Here is an 11,526-nt window from a genome sequence, read left to right as displayed (position 1 = left end):
ATCCAAACATTAAACGGATTACGTAACTGAATGAATAAACATGGTGGCGTTCTTATCGATCGATCGATCGATTAATAAATGAATTAATGATTGCGTTTCTAATGTGTTTTTTTTTCGACGTCTGATTTACAAGCAAAAAAAATACGTTTGAAAATATTTTGTAATATTTGTTTATAGTAACGTGTGAAGCGGTCGTCAATCCTTCTCTTTTCTTGGGTTGCCAGTTTGAACAAAAAACTCATTCGTGCAACAAAACTCACTTGATTGTGACTACTTAATAGTAATGTTTATACAGTAGTTTAATGTTATGTGTTTTTTTTTTAATATAAATGGGCTCAATTTCTAAACTATATGTTTTGACAAGAGGTAAGAGTGCCTTATGTATGATTTTTATTTTAGATATTTCTCTAATTTCCTTCCATAGTTTCCTCTACTCTTATATATTACCACAGATTCTCAATCAGATTGAGGTCTGGCCTTTCACTTGGACATCAGTATGAAATGCAGAGCTCTGTGCCAAGGCCAACAAGTTACATTTTGCTCTCGGCAGATTTATTTTATTTTTTGCAGTGTGTGCTTTGTCCAGTCGAGAGCTATGGGGCTTTTATTTTGAAAAGAAGAGGACTTTTCTGATCGCTGTCCTTTTTTTTTTTTTTTTAGACCTTGTTCGCCTCGTGGACAGCTCACTTTCTTGGGTTTAGTCTAGACGCCTCGTGCAATGCCAGTGCTTGTTGTTTAGGGTGGGTGTTTCTTACAAATATGTATAAAAATACATGCTTTTTCAATGTTTTACAAATTTCAATAATTGTTTAGAAGATTTATTAGAGCACGTTTTACTTGCGACAGTAATGCATTTAATACTATAAAGGAGGTATATTGCTTGCTAATGTTAGTCATGTTTAAAAAAAATATAATATAAAATATAAATTCCTTTTGTTTTGATCGTTACAACTCATCTGGGGAGTTTATTTATGATTAATTGCTTTGTATAAAAACTGAACCATGGCCACGTGGAGGAGTCGACCACGTGATTGGGTTAATAGTTTGTCTTGATATTCTTACAAAAGAAGCACGTGCTTGTTACCCTATGACTGACCCTATGATTAGACTCACTACCCATCTGACCCTGTTTATGGGAAGGATTATATTCTGTATTATGAGGGTTCAGTCTATAAAATCACCTCAATGTGCATGAAGATTTTCTTCCTAAATGTAACACGATCGTTTATTCTTTTCTCTAATTTTTTTAGGAATAATCTGATGATGGAGCCTCGAGTCTTTCAAGCAGTACAAGTGTTCCTGTGTGGCAGATTGAGGAATTAAATCACTTTTTAGGGTTGTGTAGGTATAATTTGACTTGTTACAGTGTCTGATATGCATTGCACTGGAAATGTGACTTGTGCCTCATGTATTTTGTATATTTCTTATTAAAAATTGATCTTTTTCAAGAGAAATAAAAATTGAAATATTCCACAGCAGGCTCTGAATATTCTTTATAAGATATACCTTTATTCGTCCCACAATGGGGAAATTTCTCTGTTTCAGCAGCAAAGTTTGTTTTACATACAAAACAAAATGTAGAAAGAGACCACGAGTAGTAGTTACACGGAAAGACACATTGCACATAGGTAATATTGCATGTTTTTCAAAATTTCTGTTATTGCACATGTTTAAAATACTTTATTATTACAGTTAAACAGTAATAATAGTGTGTATTATGGTGACTGGTTCACTGGGAGCAGATTTGATTAATTGACTAACTTAAAAATTGATTCCCCTTCAGAATACTATTAATTACTTTGTTGTTTAATGTTTTGTTTAAATGTGGTTTAACACACTTTAATCCATTTAATTTACATGAAAATATAGCTATTATTTCATATCTCAAAAAACCAACTGGGATAATCAATCTTTTCTGAAGAACAAATGACACCAGCTTCATTGCATTTTTTTTTAAACAGGGTACCATTGTTGTTTCTATTATCATAGTGCTACAATAGATACAGTAACTAGATTTGTAAAGTTTGTCACGACATTTTACGAACATTGGATGTTATGCAAGTATTCACAAAGGCCGGTGTTTTTTGGAGGCAAGTGGACATAAGGATCAGTATTACATTTCGAGGCAAGAGGACAGAAAGCTAGGGTGCATGTGACGTCATCCGAATACTCTTGGTATTCGAATTACACTCACATTGGGCAGAGTGTTTTGATATATGACATGCCCATGTTGTGTTAATTTTTGATTTTCATGTGACATCACCAGAATGTTGCATGTGACGACATCAGAATGTTTTGATATGTCACATGTCAATGTTGTAAAAAGTTTTTTGATTTTGCATATTTTGGGGCCAGGGCTGCGGCACAACCGAAAGGCCAGTCGGTACACTAATTTAAAACTTTGTTCAGAGTATCACCCTAAAGGAGCTGGACGAGTTTGGTGTAGATAGTTCGAAAGCTTACCGAGTTATAAACCTCCAAAGTTTATAATGGGAGTCTATGGGGAAAAACGGCCATTTTGAGACCCAGTACCGGAACTCGGATCACTTAGAAAAGTAATAGCAACAAACTTGGTGCATGTGGCTCAAAAGCCCTAGGAGGAGTTACTCTTGATAAATCTTTGTTTTAGCTTAAATAGGAAAATAGAATGTTGGCTTCCACAAAGCCGACGTCAAGTCCTGCAGCACAAGGTTACACGGGTCCCTTTAATTGTATCAGTGTAACACAGGTCTGTTGGCCTGTTCCTAATATTTTGGCCTGTTCCTAATAAATTGGCCTGTTCTTAATAAATTGGCCTGTTCCTAATAAATTGGCCTGCTCCTAGACAAAAATTTATCAAGAGTAACTCCTTATTAGTAAATTGGGTGTTTTTAGGTGATATTAGAACACAGAAATTCTGTCTTCTTTAGCCACTCGGTAGCAGCAACACACCATCTTTTATTTGGGACCATGGGAATTTTTCCCCAGTATGGAAATTCAAAACATGTGAAGTGTTCTGATTATAGGGGTTGGTCCAGTCAGTCTGTCCAACAAGTATCCATTAACTTTTGACCGATATAGAGCTTTTTCTAATTACTGATTTCTGCCCAGTAAATGATTCTGTCCAAAAAGGGTCTTCTTAAATGACTGACCAGTGACGATAGGAGCAGTGGCCAAGAATGAACCATAGACCATGAACCTACCATGTTGTTTTGACCTTTCTAAAAATTAGATGTGGAGAGCTGCAACACCAATATATTATAAAGCTGGAAAGCCAATAGGCATTTTTTTACATCACAACCCTGGATTCTTCAATTAGCATATTTCTTTTTGAAATTAGCATATTAACCTCTTAATTGAATTTTGTTCCAAGACAGTGAAAGAAATTAAGAATATGTTTGTTTGTTTGTTTGTTTGTTTGTTTATTTATTTATTTAGTGAAGGATGGCTGAAGGTTTTGGTTTGTGCTTCACACAGCCACAACTGGCCTCTTCTGTTTTCCATAATCACACAAACAACACAGAGACATTGTTGGGAACCCATGTTGTGTCAGAAAAAACCAAGGGTTAAATTAAAGGAAAAAAGAGTTGAAATACTGTATATAAAGAGTTGTATGTAAATGTTTTTCTTTATTTTATGAAATTAGTTCAATGCAACTTCTTTTATTTTGGGTTTTATCTGCAAATTCGTAAATAGTAATTAATGTAAATAACACAAACATTTGTGAATAATTCATGTAATATACAAATTCTGAGGAAAGTAGCAGCTCAGAGTCTTAATTAATATATATCCTCATTAGGCAACGAGTGTGCCACACACAGTCTTCCAGAGTGTAGCATTTAAATACTGTCATGGCAGTTCTCACGTGAAGCCCACAGTTGTGATCAAATCACTTTTTAAAATTTGAAACAACACTGATATTTGTAATTAACTAGCTTAAATGGCATCTTAAGATTCAAAAGCTTTGACATGATAATTCCTTTTTTTTTTTTTTTTTTTAAAAGATTTAGAATATTGAACACTTGTATTGAGTTTTTTATTGAGATTCCGGCATGTTTTTTGTGACTGGACAGAGCTTTGAGTTTTCTATCCTCAGCCAATTTGATCTTCTCAGCACACATCGCTTCTTCCTTTTGAAAAATATGTACAAAGACACACATTAAAACTGAAACCCAAAGCACCATAAAACCTGATTAAACTCTGTGTGTGTGTTTGTGCGTGTCCGTGTTTTCTTACCCATCCTTTTATACGCTTTCGAGAGTCTTCCCAGATGATACATCATCCTCATGTGGGATTGGCAGCAGTTCATCATCACTGAAGTATGAACATAACTTGGTCATGCAAAAATGCTGAGCTCCTGAGTTTGTGTAAATGTATGTATAATTGATCGACTGCAAATAATTAAAGACAAAAATTATGGCACCCTACAAAAGGGAGCGATAATTTGTGTCTATGGTAGCTGCTGATATACAGTACAATGGCTGCACTGCATTAGTGGAAGTCTAGTCGGCTCTCTGTGAGCTTTACATTTTGTTTGCTTTGGTGGCCAATCGTGTAAGATGTAATTGAACATTTTCAGTCTTACTATCTTGATGTACTTACCTTAAAGAAGGAGGTTCAAAGTCAGAAGTTTGTTTCTCCTCCTCACTCAGTTCCGGATCATGAACCTGTACCTTAGATTTGATGAAGTTATGGATAGCGAGCAACTCGTCAATTTTCTCCTCCACCATCTTCAGGTATATCATCACACTGGAATATTTAATTCCACTTGAATCACAGAGCGTGTCTTCCAATGCCGCATGATCACAATTGATCTTATCAAACACACGTTTCACTCCTACATTAACACACACAAAAACATCTGTTAAAAAACCTTACAGCATTTATGTGCTAAGGATCTCATTAAAAGAAAAATCTTCATTTCTTTTTTCTTGTGCATATAAATTAGAAATTTTAACAGAACTAAAATAACAAGACCCTGTTTTCTATACTCTACACAACTCAACATTTAGGCGTGGAACTTGCATACTTGCAGTGTGTGCTAGCTCACTTGTTTCCATATTATTTAATCATAAAGACCTCCTCGTCTCACCTGTGTAAATCTGATCCAGGGACTCAGTAACTTGTTTGGTCCTGGACTGGTACTCCAGGGTCTGAGCTTTAGTGTCTCTCCATTGCTCCTTCATCTGCTTGAGAATCTTTTGATGCTCCTGCTCCTTCTTCCGATCCTTCTCATTGATCTCCTCTATCTTCTCTTTAAACTAGATCGAAGTACAGAAACACAGAGTGAGCTATTTTAGGGATATGTGTTTGTTATGAACATATAAACAGGCGATCACCTGCGACATGTTTGGTTTAAAACAAATAGAAAATGTATTTTTTAAAAATGAGTATGTTAATCTGTGCTGTTTATTTATTTTGTTATACGTTCTCATCTTCATAGCGGATTTTGGTCAATTTTCCATAAACAAAATGTACTTCTGTATGTAATTAAATTAAGCATCTCTTATTTGGGTCTGATGCCACGTTATCACAGTTTCACAATTAGTGTGCAAAATGCTAATTTGATAATTACAAACTTCTATTATTTGGTAGCTAGCTGATCTTTTGGCTGATCAAGTACATTTAGATTACGGAAAAATAGTAAACAATATTAAAGATTTTTACTTACCTCTGTGATTTGATGTTTCAGACCCTCAGACGTTGAGTTTTGCTCATTCAGGTATTTATAGAGATTGAAGTTCCTTTCTTCACCTGCACACGATATCATACAGAAACCGGATTAAATTAGACACAGGCTCTATTACAGATCCAATCTGAAGCATTAGTCACCTTAGATTGAATTGAGATTAGACAGAACAGACTCACCCTGGAACAGTTTGGTGACTAGCATATCCAAATCTTCCTCGCTGATCACCTCCTGGAGCCTCCGGAAAAGTTCCTTTAGGTCCTCCTCTGAAACCTCTGAGTCGGTCCAGCACTTCTCTTTCATTTCTTCAATAACAATCATCATCAAATTAACTATACAATTCTGGTTATCTGAATTACGTAAATTATGAAATCTAAATCAGTCAGCTCTAGAATTACCACCACTCTTTGTAATGTTAGTTAAAACCGTTATAAACTATTAATGAGCTTCATCTGTCACTTCTGCAACATTTCACTGAAATAAATAGAAGAAAAATCAAAGCCCTATAGTTCTAGCTGTAAGTTAGACAGCTGTAAGAGATAAACCATGACTTCCTGTTTCACTGGGGAATAAATATATAGGGTGACATATAGGGTCCTTCGACAAGATGAAGGAGGAAGATTAGAAGATTAAATGATAAAAGAAGATTAAATCCCCATAACCTTTATCATCAGGCATTACTGTTAACTAAAAGGTGGTTGCTCATATTACTGAACAGAAACGTGCCACAAATTGTAGGGCTTTACATTTTCTTTAGAATAATTTAGAGTTAAAGCTTAGATTTCTCTCATATTTTCAAAAGACTTAACTAGACCCTTAAATAACTTTTATTTTTACCAAGAGTGCCAAAATATCTGGAGCTTTCACAGTGTCTATGGCTGAGTGCATCGTCCAGTCCTTTCCACTCTCTGTACTCGGTAGCCATGAATTCATCAATGCGCTTCTTCTCCCTCATCATCATCATCATCTTCATTTGGGCCTTCTCCCTGAAGATCACGCAAAAAAACACAGAGCCTGTTCACATACACACTAATAATAATAATAATAATAATAATAATAATAATAATAATAATAATAATAATAATAATAATAATATGGTCAGTCATCTGATTATTCAAGGGTTTATAATGACTCATAACTCGGTGATTTGCATATGCAACAGAAAATTATCAAGAGTAAGCCGCGCAACAGAAAATTAATCAACACCTTCTGACCATTCAGGTTTGAGAATTCTACAGTGCTGTGGTTTAACACTTTTAAAACACCATAAAGATAAAAAATTGTAGAATTCATTTTCTTTTAGCCAAAAGCGAACCCTGTCCACGTGGTACTCATATATGGAAATAAACATAGTAAATTCAGTTCACCTTTCATCCTGAGCTGCCATTGTTATGTCGACAACATCATTAATGTCTCGTTGGATTTTCTGAAGCTCCTGTAAAAGAGAAATTGTCCTGTGTTAACCACAACGTGTTTTCTCATGCACGTGATTAATTTGTGACTCCAGTCACACTATGCTGACCTTGTTCAGATTGCGGTGCAACTGCTGGAATTGAACACGATCCATATGCAGCTTATCTACCTCCTTTTTCAGCTGACATTTCTCCGCCATCTTCATGTTGATACAATTTTGAGTCTGTAGGTGGGTAAGAAAGGGAGAGAGAAAAAATAGAGAGAGAGAGAAATAATGCAACTTGAAACAGAGATAAATATTACAACTTAAATAAAAACAGCCAAACAGCTTTACAGTCATAATAAAAGGTTGGAGTCAGTAGGAAATATTTATATCACATTATTTCACAAGGGAGATTGCTGTGATGTGGTGTGATGTACAGTTTGGGGAAAATAATCAACTGTAGATTTGAAATAGTGACTCTGTGTCATGTTTGATTGGTTGTTTGTCATGTCTGTTGCACTTTTTTTGTAATTGGTTCCCCCATGTGTATTTGACCCTGAGTGTTTGCTATGTTAGTTGTCGGTTGTTATCCATAATGGCTGTTTCGTGTGCTCATGATTTCTCGTCCTGTATTGCCATTGCCCTTTGTACAATTGCATTACTAAGCTGTGGTTTTCCCCTAGTCCAGCTTCTTCTCTTGATTTACTGAGAGAGTTTGATCGTTTATAAGACATTTGTAAGATGTCTTGTCCACTGCAGTGTCCAGTCACAGCATCAGACACTGACACCTCCGGTGGAATTTTTAGTGTGGATGCACAACACAAACTATTTATACTACTTACATGTTCCAGTTTATTTTCCAGTTTATTTCCATTGAACTCTTCAAATTCTTGAGCCTGAAACTCCAGCTTACTATCTTCCAGTTCCTTCTGAATACACTGGATCTGTTTAAACACACACACAAACAACCTTATCAGAAAATATATAATTTTCAATGTCTTTAAAATAAGTGTTATCATAAAATGTGTAGCCCATCAAACACACAAACTGTCTATACTATATAATATTGATGTGTGTGACATAATATTCAAAACAGGATGCTGCTGTATGAACAGCATGTGTTTTTAGTTGTAAAATACTCAGCCACTTTTGTGTGCTTGCAATTTGTGTGGGTGTGTGTGTGTGTGTGTGTGTGTGTGTGTGTGTGTGTGTGTGTGTCTGTTTGATGTCAGAAGTTCATCACCTCTTGCTTAAGCTGCACTTGAATGAGTCTCTCGCTCTCCATATCCTTGTCGAGCTGGTCGCAGCGCTTCAGCAGAGCCCGGAGCTGCTGGCCACAGTGTCTGTCAGACTGCCTGTACGGTTGGCTCTGGGATACATTCAGTTTCTCCTGCACTTCCATGTGCTGCTTACATAATACGTCTATCTCAAGCCTGAAAGGCAGCACACATGCACAGATTGAAGTGAGCACAAAATGATTACAACATAATAAATTCTGAATACTATGAGAAATATAATGAGAATTCTGTTATCAATAATAAAACCAGATGAATCCTAGCCATCAGGATGCTTTGTGATTATGACTGGAACAAAAACATAATGCATGTTGTACAAGTAAAAATTCAACATATTCTTCAAGAGTCAAAATCAAATGTGAGGTTTCTATAAATCCCCAGCACTTTTTCCTGGTCAGGGTGGCGGTGAAGGAAACTACATATATACATTAACCTGAGCACTTGATCAAACCAGAACCAAGGACCAATGAGGCAGAGATCCCTGTAAATGTGCAGTATTAAAAAAAAACATGTATGTGTATCTGTCTGACTGACCACTGCTTGTGAATATACTCCTGTGTATGGATTCTGGCGGCCTCCAAATCTCCCATCAAGATACGATACTTCCTCTGCAGCCTGTTCTTCTCCTCTGTGACACATGCACACATCACATCTCAGACATGTAATTTTTATTAAACTGCTACATGTTTTTCACTGATACCTCATTTACACATTACTATGTACATCAAGTCAAGTCAAGAAGCTTTCATTGTCATTTCAACCATATATAGCTGTTGTAGTACACAGTGAAATGAGACAACGTTTCTCCAGGATTATGGTGCTACATAAAACTGAGCTAAGACAGAGCTATAAGGACTTAGTAAGTTAGTCCTAGATACATAAAGTGCATCTGTGCAACCTGGTGCAAACAGTGCAGGACAAGACAAAGACAGAAAGACAGTGCAGGACAAGACAAAAGGACAGAAAGACAGTGCATGACAAGACAAACAAGACAGTGCAAACAAAAAATACAAGACAATACACAAAAGACAATACACAAAAGATAATACACAAAAGATAATAAAAAGAAACAGTGCCGACCAGTGAAAATACTGTATGTTCAATCAATATTACATGTGCAGAAATACAGGAATGAACACAGTATTATAGCAGCAGTTACCTGAGATATTGTAAAGGATTGTACAAAACAGCAATCGACTGAAATGTGAGACAGCATGTGTGAAGAGCAAAAACAAGTGTGCAAAACAGCATGTAAACAGTTTGATGGATATATATTGGAAGTGTGTGTTTTTGGTGTAGGTCTGTGCAGTCCATACAGTTGATGTGTGTGTGTGTGTGTGTGTGTGTGTGTGTGTGTGTGTGTGTGTGTGTGTGTGTGTGTGTGTGTGTGTGTGTTGTGCTCAGTACAGTTATTAAGGAGTCTGATGGCTTGTGGAAAGAAACACATACCCAGCGCATCAATGTTCGAGGCAGAGCTTATGTTTTTCGCTGTTCTTCCACGAATCATGGCACTAATGTTGAGTTATAATCACTGTGAAGACATAGAGAAGGCATTTTGAAAAATGAATGCATAATATAGGTGAAAGAAATGACAAGAGTAGTGCACTATCACAATCAGAATCAGTGTTCACAAGTAGCAGATTTTATTCATTTACTGTTCAATATTTTTACAACTTTTACAGAAATAATACTCTTTTTTGAACTTGATCTAGATAGATAGATAGATAGATAGATAGATAGATAGATAGATAGATAGATAGATAGATAGATAGATAGATAGATAGATAGATAGATAGATAGATTTTTAATTTTAGTTAGTTAATACAGAGCGGTAGTTATGTCAAAATACTTCCTTGCCTTCGAAAGTTAATTTGAAAATAGTAGCGTTGTGAAAGTCGATACCAACAACTTCGCTTCAAAGTTAGTTTATAAAGTATTGCCTGAAGATTCGGTTCTGAAGATTCGGATTTAGATTGCGTTCTGATTCGTTTTCTGGTTCGAAATTAAAACAGATTTCACGTGTTATACACATCGCTAGTGAATTGATAATAAACCTGACGCCTCAATTCCGTGTGAGAGAATATTATGAAAGACGGGAAGAAGTCAATGAAGCTCATCGAAGACGTGACACATATACAGACATATAGAAGTGTGTGTGTGTGTGTGTGTGTGTGTGTGTGTGTGTGTGTGTGTGTGTGTGTGTGTGTGTGTGTGTGTGTGTGTGTGTGTGTGTGTTGCACTGTTGATGTTTTACAGTGTTTCCCTTTGTGTGCTCTATTCTTCATCACTTACAACTTATAAATGGAACTCAAATAAATTGCTCTGTATTTTAGTACTTTTAGTATTTCCCATTTATTTCTTTAGACAGACTTTTTTTAGGTGTACATGCGCGAGATTCTTTCCATGCGCATAGTTATTTTTAATGATGCATAGCTGTGATTCACTTAAATATTATTTAGTAATTAAATATTATTTATTAATTAATTATCATACAGCAATACAGTAACAATAGAACAGAATAACTGCAGTAAAATGTAGTAGTATCACTGAACTGCAGGTATTTGTATCTTTTCTTCATTATATTGCAAATCTACATTCACTGTACTTCAGTGTACTGCAAATGTACTTTGTACTGCTGTTGAACTTTAATTTATTTATTTATTTATTTATTTATTTGTTTGTTTGTTTGTTTGTTTGTTTTTTGTGCAATTATCCATGGTGAATGCAGACAGAAACACATATTTCAATCTGACATCATGTGCAATACATGGACAGAATAGTTACAGAAATAACATACATCATTTGTGTATAAATATACATTCTTATTTACAGTGTCTGTGTTTGCATTAACACACTGTATAGATATATATATTTTTTATTGTGTTGAACCTACTATAGTTTCAGTGGGTAATGGTATGGTATTTCTTTACCATGTTACCATTACCATGTTATGTTTGTGGTTCTCTGTCAAAACAAGTTGATTAAAGTGGGATAATTAATGAAAGGTAATACTGTAGAATCAACATAGCTGAAGTGCAATGCATAAACTGTAAAAGAGTTTTGTTGAGCTGCACCATCGATATATTATAGAGTTGGAAAGTAGGAGATAATGATGGCAGCTCAGGACAGGGCTTGCAAAAAAAAAAGGTGGGCTTAACACTTTGAAG

At 35.5% G+C, this 11,526-nt stretch overlaps 1 protein-coding gene and 1 long non-coding RNA gene across 3 annotated transcripts; one reads left to right on the top strand and one right to left on the bottom strand.

Moving 5' to 3' along the window:
• Positions 1-46: 46 nt before the first annotated feature.
• Positions 47-1,473, top strand: LOC113639320. Of its 2 annotated transcripts, XR_003439808.2 has the most exons (3): positions 47-366; positions 661-740; positions 1,251-1,473. It is a non-coding gene; the product is annotated as an uncharacterized LOC113639320 (long non-coding RNA). The 2 variants fall into 2 exon arrangements; XR_007138828.1 differs by lacking the exon at positions 47-366 and having other exon boundaries at positions 378-740.
• A 2,479-nt stretch (positions 1,474-3,952) lies between these two features.
• Positions 3,953-10,435, bottom strand: LOC113639274 (outer dynein arm protein 1-like). Its single transcript, XM_027141040.2, has 14 exons — positions 10,217-10,435; positions 9,809-9,890; positions 8,894-8,987; positions 8,308-8,497; positions 7,907-8,008; positions 7,191-7,304; positions 7,036-7,103; positions 6,506-6,654; positions 5,848-5,973; positions 5,651-5,733; positions 5,072-5,240; positions 4,582-4,816; positions 4,216-4,293; positions 3,953-4,109 (listed from the first exon to the last, which is right to left on the bottom strand). The coding sequence occupies exons 2-13, from the start codon at positions 9,864-9,866 to the stop codon at positions 4,224-4,226; spliced, it is 1,458 nt and encodes a 485-aa protein (XP_026996841.2). The 5' UTR covers positions 9,867-9,890; positions 10,217-10,435; the 3' UTR covers positions 3,953-4,109; positions 4,216-4,223.
• Positions 10,436-11,526: the final 1,091 nt, after the last annotated feature.

This window comes from Tachysurus fulvidraco, chromosome 20 (genome assembly GCF_022655615.1).
Source record: "Tachysurus fulvidraco isolate hzauxx_2018 chromosome 20, HZAU_PFXX_2.0, whole genome shotgun sequence".
Taxonomy (NCBI): Eukaryota; Metazoa; Chordata; class Actinopteri; order Siluriformes; family Bagridae; genus Tachysurus; species Tachysurus fulvidraco.
The sequence above is the reverse complement of the archived record's forward strand: the minus strand, read 5'-3'. Positions and strand labels throughout refer to the sequence as shown.